This window comes from Phocoena phocoena, chromosome 4 (genome assembly GCF_963924675.1).
Source record: "Phocoena phocoena chromosome 4, mPhoPho1.1, whole genome shotgun sequence".
Classification (NCBI taxonomy): domain Eukaryota; kingdom Metazoa; phylum Chordata; class Mammalia; order Artiodactyla; family Phocoenidae; genus Phocoena; species Phocoena phocoena.
Window position 1 is genome coordinate 24,644,846 of NC_089222.1, and position 23,913 is coordinate 24,668,758.

The 23,913-nt window shown below is 40.1% G+C and overlaps 1 protein-coding gene and 1 pseudogene across 1 annotated transcript in view; both read right to left on the reverse strand.

Annotated features, from left to right (window-relative positions):
• The window catches only part of GK5 (glycerol kinase 5), a 71,878-nt gene extending 50,285 nt beyond the window's left edge, over positions 1-21,593 (reverse strand). The window contains exons 1-3 of the mRNA XM_065876431.1: positions 21,383-21,593; positions 15,398-15,491; positions 13,579-13,654 (exon numbers count right to left, since the gene is read on the reverse strand). Coding sequence (XP_065732503.1) covers positions 13,579-13,654; positions 15,398-15,491; positions 21,383-21,544 — 332 coding nt within the window. The 5' untranslated portion in view covers positions 21,545-21,593. The remainder of the gene's footprint in view (positions 1-13,578; positions 13,655-15,397; positions 15,492-21,382) is intronic.
• Positions 11,272-11,774, reverse strand: LOC136122462 (large ribosomal subunit protein eL15-like; annotated as a pseudogene).
• Positions 21,594-23,913: the final 2,320 nt, after the last annotated feature.

Here is a 23,913-nt window from a genome sequence, read left to right on the forward strand (position 1 = left end):
CTCTAAGTGGGAAACACAAGAGAAGAAAAGGACCTACAAAAACAAACCCAGGGCTTCCCTGGTGGTGCAGTGGTTGAGAGTCCGCCTGGCGTTGCAGGGGACACGGGTTTGTGCCCTGGTCCGGGAAGATCCTACATGCCGTGGAGCGGTTAGGCCCGTGAGCCATGGCCACTAAGCCTGCACGTCTGGAGCCTGTGCTCCGCAATGGGAGAGGCCACAACAGTGAGACACCCGCATACCGCAAAAAAAAAAAAAGAACCCCAAAAAACCCAAAACAATTAAGAAAATGGTCCTAGGAACATACATATTGATAATTACCTTAAATGTGAATGGATTAAATGCTCCAACCAAAAGACACAGGCTAGCTGAATGGATACAAAAACAAGACCCATATATATGCTGTCTACAAGAGACCACTTCAGACCTAGGGACACATACAGACTGAGAGTGAGGGGATGGAAAAAGATATTCCATGCAAATGGAAATCAAAAGAAAGCTGGAGCAGCAATACTCATATCAGATAAAATAGACTTTAAAATAAAGAATATTACGGGATAGAAGGAAGGACACTACATAATGATCAAGGGATTAATCCAAGAAGAAGATATAACAATTATAAATATATATGGACCCAACATAGGAGCACCCCAATACATAAGGCAAATGCTAACAGCTATAAAAGAGGAAATCAACAGCAACACAATAATAGTGGGGGATTCTACCACCTCACTTACACCAATGGACAGATCACCCAGATAGAAAATTTAAAAGGAAACATAAGCTTTAAATGACACAATAGACCTAATAGATTTAATCAATATTTCTAGAACATTCCATCCAAAAACAGCAGATTACATTTTCTTCTCAAGTGCACACGGAACATTCTCCAGGATAGATCACATCTTGGATCACAAATCAAGCCTTGGTAAATTTAAGAAAACTGAAATCATATCAAGCATCTTTTCCAAGCACAACACCATAAGATTGGAAATCAATTACAGGTGGAAAAAACACAAACACATGGAGGTTAAACAATACATTACTAAATAACCAAGAAATCACTGAAGAAATCAAGGAGGAAATAAAAAAATACCCAGACACAAATGACAACAAAAACACAATGATCCAAAACCTATGGGGTGCAGCAAAAGCAGTTCTAAGAGGGAAATTTATAGCAATACAACCCTACCTCAAGAAACAAGAAAAATCTCAAATAAAGAATCTAACCTTACACCTAAAGCAATTAGAGAAAGAAGAACAAACAAAACCCAAAGTTAGTAGAAGGAAAGAAATCATAAAGATCAGAGCAGAAATAAATGAAATAGAAACAAAGAAAACAATAGCAAAGATCAATAAAACTAAAAGCTTATTCTTTGAGAAGATAAACAAAATTGGTAAACCTTTAGCCAGACTCATCAAGAAAACGAGGAAGAGGACTAAAGTCAATGAAATTATAAATGAAAAAGAAGTAACAACAGACACCACAGAAATACAAAGCATCCTAAGAGACTACTACAAGCAACTCTGTGCCAATAAAATGGACGACCTGGAAGAAACAGACAAATTCTTAGAAAGGTATAACCTTCCAAGACTGAACCAGGAAGAAATAGAAAATATGAACAGACCAATCACAAGTAATGAAATTGAAACTGTGATTAAAAATCTTCCAACAAACAAAAGTCCAGGACCAGATGGCTTCACAGGTGAATTCTATCAAACATTTAGAAAAGAGCTAACACATATCCTTCTCAAACTCTTCCAAAAATTGCAGAGGAAGGAACACTCCCAAACTCATTCTATAAGGTCACCATCACCCTGATACCAAAACCAGACAAAGATACTACAAAAAAAGAAAATTGCAGACCAATATCACTGATGAATATAGATGTAAAAATCCTCAACAAAATACTAGCAAACAGAATCCAACAATACATTAAAAGGATCATCCACCATAATCAACTGGGATTTACCCCAGGGATGCAAGGATTCTTCAATATATGCAAATCAATCAATGTGATACACCACATTAACAAATTGAAGAATAAAAACCATATGATCATCTCAATACATGCAGACAAGCTTTTGACAAAATTCAACACCCATTTATGATAAAAACTCTCCAGAAAGTGGGCATAAAGGGAACCTACCTGAACATAATAAAGGCCATATATGACAAACCCACAGCAAACATCATTCTCAATGGTGAAAAACTGAAACCATTTCCTCTAAGATCAGGAACAAGACAAGGATGTCCACTCTTGCCACTATTATTCAACATAGTTTTGGAAGTCCTAGCCATGGCAATCAGAGAAGAAAAAGAAATAAAAGGAACACAAATTGAAAAAGAAGTAAAACTGCCACTGTTTGCAGATGACATGATACTATATATAGAAAATCCTAAAGATGCCACCAGAAAACTATTAGAGCTAATCAATGAATTTGGTAAAGTTGCAGGATACAAAATTAAAGCACACAAATCTCTTGCATTCCTATACACCAAGAATGAAAGATCAGAAAGAGAAATTAAGGAAACAATCCCATTCACCACTGCAACAAAAAGAATAAAATACGTACGAATAAACCTACCTAAGGAGGTAAAAGATCTGTATTCAGAAAATCATAAGACACTGATGAAAGAAATCAAAGATGACACAAACAGATGGAGAGATATACCATGTTCTTGGATTGGAAGAATCAGTATTGTGAAAATGACTATACTACCCAAAGCAATCTACAGAATCAATGCAATCCCTATCAAATTACCAATGGCATTTTTTACAGAACTAGAACAAAAATTCTTAAAATTTGTATGAAGACACAAAAGACCCTGAATAGCCTAAGCAATCTTGAGGGAAAAAAACGGACTTGGAGGAGTCAGACTCTCTGACTTCAGACCATACTACAAAGTTACAGTAATCAAGACAATATGGTACTGGCACAAAACCAGAAATATAGATCAAAGGAACAGGATAAAAAGTCCAGAGATAAACCCATGCATCTATGATCAACTAATCTATGATAAAGGAGGCAGGGATATACAATGGGGAAAAGAGTCTCTTCAATAAGTGGTGCTGGGAAAACTGGACAGGTACACGTAAAAGAATGAAATTAGAGCACTCCCTAACACCATACACAAAAGTAAACTGAAAATGGATTAAAGACCTAAATGTAAGACCGGACACTACAAAACTCTTAGAGGAAAACATAGGAAGAACACTCTTTGACATAAATCACAGCAAGATCTTTTTGACCCACCTCCTAGAGTAATAGAAATGAAAACAAACAAACAAAAAGAGTTTTCTGGCATCTGAGGGGTGGGAGGGAACGAGGAGAAAAATAAAAAGAAAGTTCAGGGCTTCCCTGGTGGCGCAGTGGTTGAGAGTCTGCCTGCCGATGCAGGGGACACAGGTTCGTGCCCCGGTCCGGGAGGATTCCACGTGCCGCGGAGCGGCTGGGCCCATGAGCCATGGCTGCTGAGCCTGCGCATCCAGAGCCTGTGCTCCGCAACGGGAGAGGCCACAACAGTGAGAGGCCCGTGTACCGCAAAAAAAAAAAAAAAGTTCAAAGTTTTAGACATCCTAACAGCAATTCTAAGGCAAACAAAGTTTCTATGGCCATGATGACAGAATGCACCATGGACGCTGGAGGAAAAAACAATGAGCTGGGAAGAGCAGGCACTGGCTGGGGCTGGATGAACAATATGTTGTTCCACAGGGTCAAATCTGTCTCTCTTTTCTCTCAACAATGAGCAAGAGGACTTCCCTGGTGGTGCAGTGGTTAAGAATCCATCTGCCTATGCAGGGGACACGGGTTAGATCCCTGGTCCGGGAAGATCCCACACCAACTGAGCCCATGCACCACAACTACTGACCCCACATGCCACAACTACTGAGCCTGCATGCTACAACTACTGAAGCCCACATGCCCAGAGCCTGAGCTCCACAACAAGAAAAGCCACTGCAATGAGAAGCTCGCGCACCACAACAAAGAGCAGCCCCCACTCGCCACAACTAGAGAAAGCCTGTGCACAGCAACAAAGGCCCAATGCAGCTGAAAAAAAAAAAAAAAAAAGAGTACCTAGGGAATTCCCTGGTGGTCCAGTTGTTAAGACTCTGTGCTTCCAATGCACGGGGTGTGGGTTCCATTCCTGGTTGGGGCACTAAGATCCCATATGTCCCACGGTGCAGCCAAAAAAAAAAACAACAACACAACAACAAAACAAAACAAGAAAAAGGAAGAGTACCTCTCTGGAGGAAATGAGCCATGCCTGCCTAAACCTGTGGGATATCTCCATATTCACATGTCCCAAACCAAACACTTGATCATGTTTCCTTCTACCCACCCTCATCACCACCTATCTCATTCCTCCTCTTATATTCTCTATAATTTCTTTCACGTCCTCCCAAACATCAAGACCAGAAATAGTGGTAAGTTAATTTTTTAAATTGAACTAATTTTTTTTAACTGAAGTATAGTTGACTTACAATATTATATTAGTTTTGGGTGTACAACATAGTAATTCAATATTTTTATAAAATATATGCCATAGAAAAATATAAAATATTGTCTATATCCCCTGTGCTGTACATAACATCCTTGTAACCTATTTATTTTACACCTGGTATTTTGTAGCTCTTCATCTCCTTCACCTATCTTGGCCCAACCCTGACACCTCTCCCCTCTGGTAACCACTAGTTTGTTCTCAGTATCTGTTCTATTTGTTCATTTGTTTGTATATGTTTAATTTGTTCTGCATATTAAGTGAAACGCAGTATTTGTCTTTCTCTGTCTGACTTTCACCAAGCATGATACCCTCCAAGTCCACACATGTTGTTTCCAATGGCAAAATTTCATCCTTTTTATATATATATATATCTTTTATATATATATACACACACATATATATATAGTCCTATGTTTCTATATATATAACACATCTTCTTTATCCTTCTATCTATTGATGGACATTTAGGTTGCTTCCATGTCATGGCCATTGTAAATAATGCTGCTATAAACACTGAGGTAAATATATCTTTTCAAATTAGTGTTTTCATCAGATAAATACCCAGGAGTAGAACGGCTAAATCATATGGTAGTTCTATTTTTAATTTCTTGAAGAACTTCCATACTGATTTCCATAGTGGCTGCACCAATTTACATTCCCACCAACAGAGCACAAGGGTTCCCTTTTCTCCACATCCTTGCCAACATTTGCTACTTTTTTTCTTTTTGATAATAGCCATTCTAATAGGTATGAGGTGATATCTCATTGTGGTTCTGAAATGTATTTCCCTGATGATAAGTGATGTTGAGCATCTTTTCATGTGCCTTTTGGCCATCTGTATGTCTTCTTTGGAAAAATGTCTGTTCAGATTCTCTGCCCTTTTTAAATTGGGTTGGCTATTTTTTTTTCATGTTGGGTTGTATGAGTTCTTTATATATTTTGCATAGTAAACCCTTACCAGATGTATCATTTGCAAATATCTTCTCCCATTTGGTAGGTTCCCTTTTTGTTTTGTTGATGGTTTCCTTTGTACAAGAGCTTTTGAGTTTGATTATGTCCCATTTGTTTATTTTTGCTTTTATTCCCCTTGCCTAAAGAGATAAAGCCAAAGAAATATAGCTATGACCAATGTCAAAAAGTGTAGTACCTATGTTTTCTTCTAGTTTTATGATTTCAGGTCTTACATTTAGGTCTTTAATTCATCTTGAGTTTATTTTTGTAAATAGTGTGAGAAAATGTTCTAATTTCATTCTTTTATGTGTAGTTGGTCCAGTTTTCCCAATACCACTTATTGAACAGTCTTTTTAAAAAATTATATATTCTTGCCTCCTTTGCCATAGATTAATTGACCATGTGTGCGTGGGTTTATTTCTGGGCTCTCTATTCTGTTCCACTGATCTATGTATCTGTTTTTGTACTGATACCACAGTTTTGATTACTTTAGCTCTGTAGTATAGTCTGAAGTCAGAGAGCAGAGACACCTCTAACCTTGTGCTTTTTTCTCAAGACTGCTTTACTATTCAGGGTCTTTTGTGGTTCCATACAAATTTTAGGATTATTTGTTCTAGTTCTGTGAAAATGTCATGGGTATTTTGATAGGTATTGCATTAGATCTGTAGATTGCTTTGGGTAGTATGGATATTTTAATAATGCTAATTCTCCTAACCCATGAACATGGGATATATTTCCATTTATTTCTATCCTCTTCAATTTCCTTCACCTATGTCTTATAGGTTTCAGAGTATGTGTCTTTCACCTCCTTCATTAAATTTATTCCTAGATATTTTATTCTTTTTGATTTATAAATGGGATTCATTTCTTTTGTTATTAGTGTACAGAAATGCAACAAATTTCTTTATATTAATCTTGCATCCTGCAACTTTACTGAATTCATTTATTCTAGTAGCTTTTTTTTGGTGGAGTCAAAGGTTTTCCTTATATAGTATCACGTCATCTGCAAACAGTGGTAGTTTTACTTCTTCCCTTTCAATTTGAATGTCTTTTATTTCTTTTTCTTGTCTGATTGCTGTGGCTAGGACTTCCAATACTATATTAAGTAGAACTGGGAAGAGTGGGCATCCTCATCTTGTTCCTGATCTTAAAGGAAAAACTTCCAGCTTTTCACCACTGAGTATGATGCCAGCTGTGGGTTTGTCAGATGGCCTTTATTATGTTGAGGTTTGTTCCTTCTATGCCAACTTTGTTGACAGTTTTTATCACGAATGGATATTGAATTTTGCCAAATGTTTTTTCTGCATCTATTGAGATGATCATGTGATTTTTATCCTTGGTTATGTTAATGTGGTGTATCTGTGGTGTATCATGTTAATTGACTTGCAGATATTGAACCATCCTCACATCCCGGGAATAAATCCCACTTGATCATGATGTATGATCCTTTTTACATATTGTTGAATTTGGTTTGCTAATATTTTGTTGAGGATTCTTCCATCTATTTCATCAGCTATATGGGCCTGTAAATTTTTTTGTAGTATCTTTATCTGATTTTGGTAACAGGGTAGTGCTGGCCTCATAGAATGAGGTGGGAAGTGTTCTCTCCTCTTTTATTTATTTGTTTGTTTGTTTATTCATTTATTTATGGCTGCATTGGTCTTCATTGCTGCACACAGGCTTTCTCTAGTTGCAGCGAGCAGGGGCTACTCTTCATTGTGGTGCATGGGCTTTTCATTGCAGTGGCTTCTCTTGTTGCAGAGCACAGGCTCTAGGCACGTGGGCTTCAGTAGTTGTGGCACACAGGCTCAGTAGTTGTGGCTCGCAGGCTCTAGACGCAGGCTCAGTAGTTGTGGTGCACAGGCTTAGTTGCTCCGTGGCATGTGGGATCTTCCTGGACCAGGGCTAAAACCATGTCCCCTGCATTGGCAGGCAGATTCTTAACCACTGCACCACCAGGGAATTCCACCTCTAATTTTTTGAAACATTTTGAGAAGCATACATATTAACTCTTCTTTAAATATTTGGTAGAATTCCCCTGTGAAGTCATCTAGTCCCAGACTTTTGTGTGTTGGGAGTCTTTTGATTACTGATTCAATTTCAATACTAACAATCAATCTATTCAGATTTTCTGTTTCTTCCTGATTCAGTCTTGGAAAACTGTATGTTTCTCGGAATTTATCCACTTATTCTAGGTTGTCCAATTTGTTAGCATATCACTTTTGCATTATTCTCTTATGATTGTATTTCTGTGATATCAGTTGTAACTTCTATCAGTTGTAACTTCTCTTTCATTACTTATGTTTTAAATTTGAGCACTCTCTTTTTCTTAATGAGTCTGGCTAAAGTTTATCAATTTTGTTTATCTTTTCAAAAAAACAGCTCTTAGCTTCATTTATCCTTTCTATGTTTTTTGGTCTCTATTTTATTTATTTCCACTCTGATCTTTATTATTTTTTTCCTTCTACTGACTTTGGACTTTGCTTGTTCTTCTTTTTCTAATTCCTTTAGAGGGAAAGTTAGGTTGTTCATTTGAGATTTTTCTTTTTTCTTGAGGTAGGCTTCTATTACTATAAACTGCCCTCTTAGAAATGGTTTTGTTGTGTCCCATAGATTTTGGACGTTGTGTTTCTATTTTCATTCATCCCAACGTATTTTTTGACTTCTTCTTTAATTTCTTTGTTGACCCAATGGCTTTTTTATAGTATGTTTTCAGTCTCCGCTTTTTTGTGTTTTTACCAGTTTTCTTATTGCTATTGATTTCTAGTTTCACACTGCTGTGGTCAGAAAAGATGCTGGATTTAATTTCAATCTTCATAAATTTACTGAGACTTCTTTTGTGGCCTAGCACGTAACCTATCCTGGAGAATGTTCCATGTGCATTTGAGAAGAATGTGTATTCTGCTGGTTTAGAATGTAATATTCTACAGATATCTATTAAGTCCATCTGGTCTAAAATGTCATTTAAAGCCAATGTTTCCTTATTGATTTTCTGTCTGGATGATCTATTCATTAATGTGATGGGGTAATTAAAATCTCCTATTATTATTGTATTACTATCAATTTCTTCCTTTATGTCTGTTAATATTTGCTTTATATATTGGGTGCATAAATGTATTGGGTGCATATATGTTAACAAGTCTAATATCCTCTTCTTGGATTGACCCCTTTATCATTATTTAATGTCCTAAATTGTCTTTTGTTATAGATTTTGTTTTAAAGTCTATTTTATCTGATATGAGTACCACTACCCCAGCTTTTCTTTCCATTTGCATGAAATATCTTTTTTAATCCCTTCATTGTCAATGGGTGTGTCTTTAGCTCTGAAATGAGTGTCTTGTAAGCAGCATATACATGGATCTTGGTTTTTTAATCTAATCAGCTACCCTATGTCTTCTGATTGGAGCATTTAGTCTATTTTACATTAGAAGTGATGATCAATAGGTATGTATCTATTGCCATTTTGTTACTTGTTTTCTGGTTGTTTTTGTATTTCTTTGTTCTTTTCTTCTTTTAATCTCTTCTCTTTGGGTTTGATAACTTTTTAAGTATTATGTTTGGGTTCCTTTCTCTTTGCTTTTTGTGTATCTACTGTAGGTTTTTGATTTGCAGTTACCATGAGGTTCATATCTATAAATATATCTACTTGTTTTAGAATGACAGTCATTTAAGTTCAAACATATTCTAAAAGCCCTACTTTTTTTTACTAAACCCCCCCACCAACATTTTATGTTTTGGTGTCATAGTTTACATTTTTATGAATACCCCTTAACTGTTTATTGTAGTTATAGTTGATTAATGGTTGATTTTACAATTTTGTCTTTTAACCTTCATAGTAGCTTACTTAAGTGGTTGATCAACTGCCTTCACAATATATTTACATATATCAGTGAGATTTTTTTCCTTCAAATAAATATTTTCTTATTTCTTAGCACTAGGGGTGTGGGTCCCGATTAGATCACTTCTCCTTCCTTCCTACCAGACTCCACTTTCCTTAATAAACTTGGTTGTAGAAGAGCCATTCTGCTAGTCTTCAGGCTGTTCTCAGAGAGAGCTGTTCTATATGTCATTGTAGTCTTGATGTGTTTCTGGGGGAAGGTGAGCTCAGGGTTTACCTACTCCACCATCTTGATCCCACCCAGTCAAATACTGGAAAATTTAAACTTCTTCCTCCTTCCTAACACTGAATTAAAGGCCAAGTGTGCATGAATTCACCCTTATCCTCCACATCCACCACTTTTCTTCCCCACTGCCCCAAGCTCAAGGTGCTCTTTGGAATCTAGGGCTTTGTAACAGAGAAACATTTTACAGCATTTCTGTTGTTATTGTTTTTAAGACAAGAAACACATGTTGAACGCAATATGGGGATAGTGGAAAGAGCATATTCTTTGGGATTAAAAAGATAATTTGGAATCTTGGCTTGATTAATTAACTGAGTGACCTTGAATAAGTTACTTATTTCTCTGATCTTCAGTTTCTTTCTCTGTAAAAATACACTTAACAACTAAATAACAGGTTTGTTGTAAGGATACTGGAACCTGAAGGAAGTATCACAGGTAATCACTATATGTAGCCATTATGGTATTATTATTGTGTTTAATCCATACATACCTCATATGCTGTAGGTACTTCAGTATTAAATTTGGAGTAGACTGAAAATATAACTCATATTATATAGTCTTGTGTTTTTGAAATTTTTCAGGTTCTCCTGAATCTCTTTAGGTATAAACTAAATTTTCAGATCTTCAATCCATGCTTATTTGAATTTTAATGAAAGCAAGTCTTTTTATTACTATTACTTTATATAAGTTAGGCCCAGCTGACATGCAGCAAGCATTTTTTTTTCCAACATCTTCATTGGAATTGTTTTACAATGGTGCCTTAGTTTCTGTTTTATAACAAAGTGAATCAGCTATACATCTACATATATACCCATATATCCTCCCTCTTGCATCTCCCTCCCACCCTCCCTATCCCACCGTTCTGGGTGGTCACAAAGTACTGAGCTGATCTCCCTGTGCTATGGGGCTGCTTCCCACTAGTTATCTATTTTACATTTGGTAGTGTGTATAAGTCCATGCCACTCCCCCACTTGGTCCCAGCTTACCCTTCCCCCTCCCCATGTCCATTCTCTATGTCTGCATCTTTATTCCTGTCCTGCCCCTAGTTTCTTCAGAACATATATTTTTTTAGATTCCATATATATGCGGTAGCATATGGTGTCTGTTTTTCCCTTTTTGACTTACTTCACTCTGTATGACAGACTCTAGGTCCATCCACCTCACTACAAATAACTCAATTTGTTTCTTTTCGTGGCTGAGTAATATTCCATTGTATATATGTGCCACATCTTCTTTATCCATTCATCTGTCGATGGACACTTAGGTGGCTTCCATGTCCTGGCTATTGTAAGTAGAGCTGCAGTGAACATTGTGATACATGACTCTTTTTGAATTATGGCTTTCTCAGGGTATATGCCCAGTAGTGGGATTGCTGGGTCATACGATAGTTCTATTTTTAGTTTTTTAAGGAACCTCCATACTGTTCTCCATAGTGGCTGTATCAATTTACATTCCCACCAACAGTGCAAGAGGGTTCTGTTTTCTCCACCATTTATTGTTTGTTGGTTTTTTGATGATAGCTATTCTGACTGGTGTGAGGTGATACCTCATTGTAGTTTTGATTTGCATTTCTCTAATGATTAGTGATGTTGAGCATCCTTTCATGACTTTGTTGGCAATCTGTATATCTTCTCTTTTTTTTTTTGGATGTCCTAAACTGTTTATTAGGTAAGAATTTTACAAACATTACTTATATTAGCGGTAGCGGTGGAGCTGGAGAGTATTGCGCCTTCTCCAGGCTGCGTGGCGAGAACCACCGATCATGTGGTGGAACTTGTGGCCCTTGCCGAGGCCACAGGTCTTCCTGCCTGCAGGCGTCAGGCCCCGCATCTCCCTGTGCTTGTGGACTGGTTTGGTGATCCACTGGGTGTCAGGGTTTCTTCTGATAGCTCAGCAACAGACTGAAGGCTCCAGGCAAACTTGAGCTGGTTGACACCATGGTGGACGGGCTTGCCGTAGGTGGCGCCCTTTGGGACCGGGCGTTTGTGGCCACCGCAGTGCATGCAAACACGATATATCACATAACCTTGCTTGGCCTTGTAGCCCAGCCTGCGCACCTTGTCAGGCCAGGTGGGGCACAGGGCCCGGTGCAGCACTGAGAGCTGGCGGTACTGCCAGCAGTGCACCCTGAGCAGAAAGCGCATCATGTCTGACTGCTTCTTCCTCCACAGCTCCTGGAAGTACTTGTAAGTGCCCATCTCGGCTCACAGGAGACAGGAGGAGCTCCGAGGTCGCAGGGTCCCTGAGCCTGAATGGTGGAGATGAAAAGAGATCTGCAGCGGATAGGATACTGTATGTCTTCTTTGGAGAAATGTCTATTTAGGTCTTCTGCCCATTTTTGGATTGGGTTGTTTGTTTGTTTTTTGATATTTACCTGCATGAGCTGCTTGTAAATTTTGGAGATTAATTCTTTGTCTTCGTTTGCAAATATTTTCTCCCATTCTGAAGGTTGTCTTTTTGCCTTGTTTATAGTTTCTTTTGCTGTACAAAAGCTTTTAAGCTTCATTAGATCCCATTTGTTTATTTTTGTTTTTATTTCCATTTCTCTAGGAGGTGGGTCAAAAAGGATCTTGCTGTGATTTATGTCACAGAGTGTTCTGCCTTATAATTATAGTGTCTGGCCTTACATTTAGGTCTTTAATCCATTTTGAGTTCATTTTTGCTGCCACCAGGGAAGCCCTAATTTCATTCTTTTACATATAGCTGTCCAGTTTTCCCAGCACCACTTTTTGAAGAGGCTGTCTTTTCTCCACTGTATATTCTTGCCTCCTTTATTAAAAATAAGGTGACCAGGGCTTCCCTGGTGGCGCAGTGGTTGAGAGTCCACCTGCCGATTCAGGGGACATGGGTTCGTGCCCCCGTCTGGGAAGATCCCACATGCCGCGGAGTGGCTAGGCCCATGAGCCATGGCCGCTGAGCCTGCGTGTCCGGAGCCTGTGCTCCACAACAGGAGAGGCCACAACAGTGAGGGGCCCGCGTACCACAAAAAAATAAATAAATAAAAAATAAGGTGACCATATGTGCGTGGGTTTATCTATGGGCTTTCTATCCTGTTCCATTGATCTATAATTCTGTTTTTGTGCCAGTACCATACTGTCTTGATTACTACAGCTTTGTAGTATAATCTGTAGTCAGGGAGCCTGATTCCTCCAGTTCCGTTTTTCTTTCTCAAGATTGCTTTGGCTTCAGGGTCTTTTGTGTTTCCATATAAATTGTGAAATTTTTTGTTCTAGTTCTGTGAAAAATGCCATTTGTAGTTTGATAGGGATTGCATTGAATCTGTAGATTGCTTTGGGTAGTAGAGTCATTTTCACAATGTTGATTCTTCCAATCCAAGAACATGGTATATCTCTCCATCTGTTTGTATCATCTTTAATTTCTTTCATCAGTGTCTTATAGTTTTCTGCATACAGGTCTTTTTTTTCCTTAGGTAGGTTTATTCCTAGGTATTTTATTATTTTTTTGCAATGGTAAATGCGAGTGTTTCCTTAATTTCTCTTTCAGGTTTTTCATCATTAGTGTATAGGAATGCAAGAGATTTCTGTGCATTAATTTTGTATCCTGCAACTTTACCAAATTCATTGATTAGCTCTAGTAGTTTTCTGGTAGCGTCTTTAGGATTCTCTATGTATAGTATCATGTCATCTGCAAACATTGACAGCTTTACTTCTTCTTTTCCAATTTGGATTCCTTTTATTTCTTTTTCTTCTCTGATTGCTGTGGCTAAAACTTTCAAAACTATGTTGAATAACAGTGGTGAGAGTGGGCAACATTGTCTTGTTCCTGATCTTAGTGGAAATGGTTTCAGTTTTTCACCATTGAGAACAATGTTGGCAGCGAGCATATTTAATTAAGCCAGAAAGTAGGTCCACCTTCATCCCTCTTAACCAAGCAAAACTGTTCTTACTTCAAAAATTTAAAACTACCCAAACAGGTTTCTCAGCAATGTGTTCACCGTGGTATGAACCCAGCATTAGAGTTCTTATTGCACAATGCACTTACTTGTCCCACGTAATAAAAGTTGCTCTCTGTGTTGAGATGCCAAGACCGACAATTTGATTCATCTCTAGTCCTGCAGCTAAAAATAAAGATAGAAAAGATACATTTAAAAGCCCAGGAAGTTTTTCTTTATAATATTATCATATGAAAAAGAAATCATTTAATATAATCTTTAAGAAAAACAACTGGGCTTAGCATTTTAATAACACAGTTGGAGCTAATAAATAAAGCATTACCAGGATGATTTTCTAGTATTTTTTTACTTAAAGGGAAAAAAGATTATAATCTAATAATAATAAAATGGCATTTTTGCTTTAAAGATTAGAAAAAAACAAACACTACTTAAAATAAGTCAGATTGTATTTTCTTCTTGATAATACTGATACTAAAAAATTGGATCTTAATTTAAGCAAAGATCAGCCACAGTAGAAGCTAGTTGATGGCAATAAGAGAAAGTCCTCAGGGAAAGTAGTATAAATATTGAAGCACAGATCTTATTTTCCACACAAACAGATGCTAGAATGCAAATAAAAACTTGGATTTTTGGAAGGCTTAAAATATAGCAGCTCAAGTGTTTTCGTGATATTCTTTTTAAAAAGCAATTTATCCCACTGAACAACATAGGGACAACTTCAGTTTGAGCACTGAGGAAGACACATCCCCCCCTTTTTCAGTACGCCTTCCAAAAATATTTAACCTAACCTGATCATAAGTAAATAATCTGACAACCTCCAAATGCAGGACAGTCTATTTAACTCTTCCATACTTTTAAAAACTCTTAGTGTCATGAAGAACATGGTCTAGATTAAAGGAGACTAAACAGACTGACCGCTAAAGGCAATGCCTTATCTCTGGTTGGATTTTGGATTGAAAAAAAAAGTTATTCAAGACTGAGATTAAAAACAAAAAAAGACTGAGATAAGAGGTGAATATTGAGGACCAAGTATTAGAAAATATCACTGGGTTAATGTTAAATTTCCTGTGTGATAACTGCATTGTGTTTCCATTTGAGAATACTCCTTATCTTTGGAGGTAATGATGAAGTATTTAGGGATGACAGGTTATTACATCACAACCAACTCTCACATTGGTCAGCCAAAAAGAAAAATAGTTTGTAGAGGATGGTAATGTAAACACTGTAAAACACATTTGAATCTAGGAGAAAGTACACAGCTGTTCAATGTAGTATTCTCTGAACTCTTTTTTATAGGTTTTGAAATACTTCAAGCCAGAAAGGTGAGAAGGAGAAGCAATTCAGTCAGAAAAATGAAGTAAAAGACCTTTTCGAATTGACAAGTACTCTTTCGCCATATTCTTAAAGAAGGTAGCACTGCAAATGTTCTTAAAGAGCTAAGATCTCTTACCCTGGCTGTGGCCAGGAGAGCACTTTGCATTAAGAGGCTGCTCAGGAAAAAACAAAACAAAAACTTATTTTACAATAAAGGTAACTCAGTTGTAAACTCCTAAGAGCAGGAACTGTGTGTTGTAACTTTGTTTATAACCCTTTGGTATTTTAAACACAACAGGAAATCAAATCGGCACTAGCTACAACAGGGAACCAAGAGGGAAGGTGAGACTTTAATACTGCAGCTCAAAAAGAGTTAAAGCAGAGGACAGAGCTGCTGTTACCTTTCCTTGACAAAGTGGTTCAGTGTAAACCACAAATGTTCCCCTCCCCAAACTACTGGGAAACTGTGACCCCAATAAAATATTGTATGTATAACTTAGGAAACCCACAAAATTCTACAGACGCCTGAGGAAAACTCTTTATTACACACAAAACATATTTACTGCCTATCTTTACTTCTATAAATCCAAATACCTTTGACAGATTCTTTTATTACAGCAACAAACTGAAGCCAGAGAATATCAGGATCAATTTCAACCCAGCCAGCTTGAGGATAAAGACTTTTTACCTATTTCGGAAAAGAGAAGATTTAGTATAAACAACATTAGATCAAGTCAATAGCATCTGGGTCTTAAGGTTACTGGTTAAAATAATTTAAAACAAGATTTTATTAATTACCTAATTCATTTTTATTGTTAACATGGAAAAAATACATATACAGGGACTTCCCTCATAACTCAGTGGTTAAGAATCCGCCTGCCAATGCAGGGGACATGGGTTCGAGCCCTGGTCCGGGAAAATTCCATATGCTGCAGAGCAACTAAGCCCTTGTGCCACAACTACTGAGCCTGAGCTTTAGAACCCGCAAGGCACAACTACTGAGTCTGCGTGCCACAACTACTGAAGCCTGCGCACCTAGAGCCCATGCTCCACAACAAGAGAAGCCACCACAATGAGAAGCCCGTGCACTGCAGCGAAGAGTAGCCCCTGCTCACCACAACTAGAGAAAGCCTGCGTGCAGCAACAAAGACCCAATGCAGCCAAAAATAAATAAATTAATTAATTTTTAAAAATACATATATGAAATAAAAAAGGATACACCAAAATAACAGTTTTCTTCAGTTCATAAGTTTACAGAAGGTTTTAGCTTTATTTTATTTTCTAAGTTTACCTTTATTTTTCAGGTTTTCTACAATGAAGATGTGTTGTTTTTGTAATTTTAAAAAAAGTCAAACTTAAAAAAACCCTTTAAATTAGCAAATAAAGTGCTGAGTTCTGGTTCAAGCTATGATGGAGTAAGCACACTCCACCCCCTCTTTCCCACTGAATACAGATATAAAACCTGGACAGAATGCATGGAGCAGCTATCTGTGGACTGCAAAAAGCATGTGGTGGCAGGCAGACTGGGGAAGAAGATAAGAATTAGAATACCACTGAACTGGTGGTGAGTTTCCCAGTTTTCTTCTGGTACCCCCTGGCCTGGACTCAAGGCAGCCTGAAAACCAGAAGTGGGTATCAGGGTGCAGTGAAAACACCTGTAGAGTTTTTCTAACACTCAGAGGGAATGCGAGATATCCCTCACTTTTGTTTTTTATCCCCCCACACCTGCCTCCATACTTTTATATCCTGGCTATCCCATTGTGGTGGCTGCAGCAGTAACCACAAGCACCCAAAATACTGAGGGAGGTAAAACTTCCTCTCTGATCAGAGGAGCTGGGGGCCCAAGAGGGTAAGGTGAACCCCCGATGGCTTTTTTCTCTCTGTGTGCTCCTGATGCCTAGCCTCAGATGTGGACACAGGAAATGTCCAGCAGAATGGGATAATGAAAGCTCCAGCTTCTGGCAAGAGGACCCAAAAGGGGGAGGCTCAGGGAACCAAAAATCCCAGGAAGATCTGAGAGAGAAGAGCTTGGAAAAGCTACTCCAGAAAGTTGTGGATGAATTCCTAGGCTCACCTGGAAGCTGCACGTATATGAATATAATACCAGACAGCATAGCAACGATGTTAAAAGCAGAACTGAAAAAACAGACGACTGCCCAGGTCCCAGACTGACCCCTAGGTGGCACATACTACACAGGGCAGATCCAAATAGTACCTCCAAGATCTTAAAAAGAGAATTAACATTGAAACCAAAGTCCAAGGAAGGCTGGTCAGCATTTGTAGCCTGAACACAGCTGCATTAACTGCCTACTAAAAGAAAAATATCAACATTTGTCATAGACTTTATACAAGACCCAGAGTCTTATAACATGATAATCAAAATGCCCAGGATAGGGCTTCCCTGGTGGCGCAGTGGTTGAGAGTCCGCCTGCCGATGCAGGGGACACGGGTTCGAGCCCCGGTCTGGGAGGATCCCACATGCCACGGAGCAACTAGGCCCATGAGCCACAACTACTCAGCCTGCGCATCTGGAGCCTGTGCTCCACAACGGGAGAGGCCGCCACAGTGAGAGGCCCGCGCACCGCGATGAAGAGTGGCCCCCGCTTGCCGCAACTGGAGAAAGCCCTCGCACAGAAACGAAGACCCAGCACAGCCAAAAATAAATGTTATTAAAAAAAAAAAAAATGCCCAGGATATAATCCAAAAATACAAGGTATATTAAGAATCAGAAAAAGCTCACATGGGAAAAGATAATAGATACCAATACCAACATAACACAGAGATCTGATAAAGACTTTAAAGCAGCTCTTATAAAAATGCTCCAAGGGCTTCCCTGGTGGCGCAGTGGTTGAGAGTCCGCCTACCGATGCAGGGGACACGGGTTCATGCCCCGGTATGGGAAGATCCACATGCCGCGGAGCGGCTGGGCCTGTGAACCATGGCCGCTGAGCCTGCACGTCTGGAGCCTCTGCTCCACAACAGGAGAGGCCACAACAGTGAGAAGCCCGCGTATCGCAAAAAAAAAAAAATGCTCCAAGAAGTAAGGGTGAATTCTTTTGAAACAAGATAGAAAGTCTCAGCAAAGAAATAAAAGACATGAAGAAAAACAAAATTTTGGTAATTCCCTGACAGTCCAGTGGTTTCACTGGACTGTTGCTTTCACTGCCAAGGCCCAGGTTCAATCCCTGGTCAGGGAACTAAGATCCCACAAGCTGAGCGGCATGGCCAAAAAAAAACAAAAGAAAAAAGAAATTCTAACAATTTCAGGATTAAAAAATACAATTATTAGGGGAGTGGGGGAAATGGATACAAACTTTCAGTTATAAGATGAATAAGGTCTAGAGACCTAATGTACACCATGGTGACTAGAGTTAATAATAATGTATTATACACTTGAAATTTGCTAAGACAGTAGTTCTCAAGTGTTCTCAATACCCACACACACAAACACACAAATGGTCACCATGTGAGATGAGTAGCTCATCTGTATACTCATGATGAGTAATTAACATTAATTATGTTATTTAATTAACAATGTATACGTATACCAAAACATCAATTTATATACCTTAAATATATACAACTTTTGGGCTTCCCTGGTGGCACAGTGGTTGAGAGTCCACCTGCCAATGCAGGGGACACGGGTTCGTGCCCCGGTCCGGGAAGATCCCACGTGCCAAGGAGCGGCTGGGCCCGTGAGCCATGGCCGCTGAGCCTGCGCATCCGGAGCCTGTGCTCCGCAACAGGAGAGGCCACAACAGTGAGAGGCCCGCGTACCGCGTGGCCATAATCGCGTCAAGCCTACAAACCAGGGTCCCTGGCACTTCAGGGTCCCTTCCCCCGACTCCACCAACCCGGACAGCTCACCATCCCTAAACATGTCAGAATAGCTTAGAAGACCAAACCGAAATTAGATCAAGAATATAATCAAAGCTAAGAAGAAAACGTGTTTTGTTGATTAAAAACAAAAGACAACAACCAGTGTTTTTCAAGAATGTCCAGAGGGTACACAGTATTGGAGAGTCCACTGTTTTCTTTGGAGAGGCCTTTCCGTCCTGTTCTTCCAACCAAGATGTTATCATCTTTTACGGTTTCTCACAATGGCATGATGTTTCAATGGGGAACATGATGAACCTTCTTCATTTTGAAAAACTAAAAATATCAAATATTCACATGTGGGATTTCTAACTGTGAATACTACTCTAGTATATAATGCCAATATTTAAAAGTTCATAGAAAGATTTTTTTTAAAATACAACTTATAGAAAAAGGCTAAAAATGTGCCTCTGCTATTAAAAAATGAGATAAGAGGTAAAATTAAAGTCTTCTGAGAGACCTAGTACTAGCCTTCTAATGTAAAGTTTCCTGTTTGGGATTTCAATTTTAATTAAAAGACCAACTAAGCCTTCTTTGTTCTTATCTCTAAAGGGTGATCTGTTCAGTTCTTCTTTCTCTCCTTTTTAAGCTATTTATTTAGCAATATCAATCAAATCCTATACTAAGACGTTTGGGTTTCTATTATACATTCTTTCCAACATAATTTAGCAGAGGTGTGATTTTCACTTGAGTAAATAAACACAAATTCTGTGTCTAATCCATAGAGTCCCATGAAGCAAACTGATTTCCTAATACTTTGATTAAATGCAATTCAGTTATTTATTCTGTACTCATGAAGTAATAAGCCTGGTGCTAAGAAGCAATGTAGACCCACAAGACCATTCTTCCCAAAGAACTCAAGCCATCTGAAGTAAAGGACCAGTTGTTGTTTGGGTTTTTTTCTGATTTGTAATTCATTGTGAACCAACAATTTTTAAGACACAATTAAAACAACTTTCTAGGAAAAAAGGACATACAAAGTAAAATCCCAAATGTTTTATTATTGAGGTCAACAGACATAAAATGACTCTGCCAAGTTGCTACACAAGTTTCTAAATCTTAGTTTTTCTCTCTCAACCCCAGCAGCTGGGAGCCACACTTTCAGAAGCACTGCTGTAAACTCCTATCACAGGTTGAGAGGCACTGCTTTCAACTCCTAATTTAAGACATAGCACTTCATCCTTTGAGGGCAAGGAATTTTTGTATTTTTATTTACTCACATACCTTTCCAGACACCTTCGCCACAGTTTTGAGTCTGACCAAACCATTCTAGTCTAATGCTGCTCACAGCAATCTTGATTCATCTTTGAGATTCTTACCTCATTTCTAAAAAAATAATGATTCCCCCCAAATTATATAGCAACTGTGAAACTTGATCTTCTAACAATTCCTGCACCCCTTCAGTTTCAAACACTTCAACTTCTTTGAAAAAAAAAATCACTGCTTAAAACAAAAGTACTTTGTGTCTAGAATTGTAAGGGAGACTGTGTGTAAAGTATCATCGTGTTCTGATAAAGACTCATAAAAAGATAAGGAGGACATAGTCGCTGAAGGACAGAATCCGCCTTTCAGCTGTCCTTTCAGGTGGGTTTAGGGGTGGGGTGTGTGGGTGGTGGGCAGTGTTCCTGCAGAGGTGAACAGAAGAGGGACTAGGGAGCTGCTCTAGTCCCAGCTCCCTGTCCTGGTCCTGAAACCAGAATGAGGAAGTCCTGAAATCAAACGCTCAAAGCAGTCTTTTGGCTGGACCTGCTCCTGGGCAACCCCTGCGGCTGAAAAACACTTCTAAGGGGGTGGGAAAAAGGGTGGGAACCAAGCAGATGAGGGAGTCCAGTGCTGCTGGGAATGGGTTAGGTAACTAATAGCTCCTGTTCCCCCAACACCGCCAACATAAAAAGATGTTGGTATTGGAAAGAAGAGTAAATAAGAAACATCACATGGAATCAACATTATTTTTGGCATGCTGTCAACTGTGTAGAAATCAACACTTCATTAAAACGAGAACAGAAGAATACCAATCTGTTAGTTGCTTTACTAATAACAACTAATGACTTGATAGGTTTCTCAAACCAGAAAAAAAAAGATACTTTCATGAATTGTCAAAGATGGAAATGAGAAAAGTAATGACAACACAGCCTTCAAAACTTGTCCAATACTTCTCATATCTCTGGGAATCAGTTGCTCAGCACTTTGAGAAGCAGTTAATGATGATAACTGAATTACGAACATAAACTTAAATTCCATCAAGATTTGAAAATCCTAAATGTAAATAAAGACAGGGTTGGACGCCTATCAAGGAAGTACAGGAGAAACCAAGCCAGTCACAAAGCACCCTCTGACTGGATACGCGCAGCCAGCCTGCCCTGCCCTGCCCTGCCCCGGGAGTCACCGCAGTCCCACCCAGGTGAGGCCAGAGAGGCGAATCCTCAGGTGAGCGGAAGCGAGTGAGCGGCCCCAGGTCACAAACCGAGCCCCTGCTGTCTTCAGCCGGGACAGGAAGGGCGCGCAGGTTTCAGCCCTGCCCGGGGAGGGAATGCGAAGACTTAGCGGGTCCCAGCGCGCCGCTCAGGTCGGAGGGCCCGTGGTGCTGCAGGTGGCTGCGTCCAAGCCGCATGAGGAGGTCCCGCCCTCTCGCCCCCACGCGACCCGATCCCGGGTGCCCCGCGCGACCCAGACCCGCTGCCCCGACGCCAGCTCCTCGGTCACCTTCTGAGCACTGGAGCCGCGGATCCGCGCCGCGCGGTCATAGACGTGGCAGCGAATCACCGAGCTGCCCACGTCCAGCCCCAGCACGAAGCCTGCGCGCCGCGGGTCCGGCGCGCTCTGCTCGGGGCGCGTCTGCTCCGCGACTGTGGGCGGCCCTGGCATCCCGACCCCCACGCCTCTCCGCACCTGCCTCCAGCCGAGCGGGCGCGCTCTAAACGCCCGTACCTCAGAGGCTGAGCGTTCCCCGCCGGGCCACCGCCCCCGGCCCGCCCCCTCCGCGAGATCCGGGAACGGCCCCGCCCCCGCTGCGGGCCCCGCCCCGACGCCGTGACGTCACGGCTGCGCAGGAACCCTTTGCAGGAGAGAGCGCGGTCTCGGCGGTAGCGTGGGGCGCGTGGAGGCGAGCAGGAAGGTGGTGCGTCCCTGGAGTCCCGGGTCACCCGTGCCGCCCGATTCTCCAAACACCGGCAGATCTCAGCGTTGCCCTGGCCCGTAATTTTCGTGATTTCCCTCCTAACTCCACGTACCCTGCGGCAGGGCCTGCATTTCTTTCAACCCAATTACGTATTATGAATCTCTATTAAGAAAAATAAAAAGAAAAGAAATTCAAAATTCCGCCGAAGGTATTCATTAATAAACTGAGGGTTTCCCCCCCAAGACTTCTCTCCTCAGAAAACCTGGTCAGGTTTGCACATATAATACACGTCAAAAAATACTTGCTAAATGAAATAAACACTCAAATGAGTTGAACATTCTCCAGCCCTCTGGTGGGGAAGAAGGGACAAAGCCAGGGGTGGCTGTTTTTACCATCAAGCTCCACCCCAACGACTGGCTTCTCAGGAACATGAAAGTCCCTCAAGGGCCCTTTACCTTTCACTCCTGCCCAAAAAGCGTGGGCTCTTCCACGCAGGGGACAGAGAAGGAGGCCTGCGGAAATTTCGAGTTTCCTGCAGCTCTGGTCACAGCCTCGAGCCCAGGGGGATTCCCATGGGGTGGTCCTTATAGGCGGGGAGTGCAGAGGCGTTAATTCCTGCTTCAGCCACCTTTCCACCATCACCACACCAGCACTCCAAAAAAAAACCAGTGTCTGAAAATATTCAATGTCTTCTTTTTGTAAAATTATGAAAGTAATATGGATATGTGCTCTTTGTGAAAAAGTTTCTCAGTGCAGAGTGGTATATCAATTAAAAAGTAAGGAAAAAAAAAAGTAAGGGATATTCATTTTGAGCCAAATCGTTCTTTTGAACAATTTGTCATGTTAACCCACTTGCTTTCAGCCCATTTGACCAATGGCCTTTGACCAATGGTTCTTTGGCCATATTACTTGAAACTTGGAACAAGCACCTGGAAGAGTATGGTTTTTGTTTTTGTGTTTAATCTTTGTCTTTGTACCTTGTAACTCTCTAATAGTACTCATTCGTTCCAAATGGCCCTAGGACTGCCTTCACCAGTGGTGACCATTTTGGTGAGTCATATATACTATGTTAATCCCCAGTATTGTAATTTTGAAATAAATGACTAATGAGTCACGTAGTCTGGCCAGAGTTCTCCAGAGAAAGAGAACCAATAGGATAGAGATTGAGATTTATTTTAAGGAATTGGCTCACATGCTCGTGAGGGCTGGCAAGTCCCAGAAATCTTTAGGGTAGGCTGGAAGTCTAGAAATTCATATAAGAGTTGATGTTACAGTCTGAGTCTACATTCTGCTGGGCAGTAGGCTGGAAACACAGGCAGTGTTCCTATGTTGCAATCTTAAGGAGGATTCTTCTTTGGGAAACCTCGATCTTTGCTCTTAAGGCCTTCAACTGATTGCATGCGGCCCACCAACATTGTGAAGGGTCATTTGCTTTACTCAAGGTCTATTGATTTAAATGTTAATCACATCTAAAAAATATCTCACAGCAGCATCTAGATTGGTGCTTGCCCAAACAACTGGGCACCTTTACAGTGTGCCCACTAGCTTACTCAAGTTGACACATAAAATTAACCATCACAGGTCCCCTTTCACAAGAGAGAAAGCTGTTTTGTATTCCTGATATGAACATTTAGCATATTTCTCAAAGCGATAATTCTTGGGCTTCTTGGACACCTACAGTAACTTCTTTTGTGATTCTTTTTATATCCGCATCAAGTGATCTTGAGCATTATCAAAGAATCATAGACTGTGAAAACAGGGAGCTTAGCAACCACGTAGTCTAGTGTTTCTTAATCTGTTTCTGATCTTGAACAACTTTGAGATCCTGATGATGCTATCTTCCCAAGAACATGCTTATATACACAATACTTGGCATGAGGTTGCAGGTGGGTGTGGGATAAACTAAACATGAAGATCTCAGATTAAAAATCCAGAGTGAATTCCCTAACCTGGACAGATTGTTGCCTAGGAGAGGCCTGGGGGAACAAAGGGATACTGTGTTTCCTCCTCCTTCATTGTTCTCTGCTAGCGCCTCTCACCCTGCTCCGCCCTCAGGGAAAGGAGCAAGTGGCTACAGGGCACAGAGCTCAGAAACTCTGAAAGTCCCTTTGCTAGT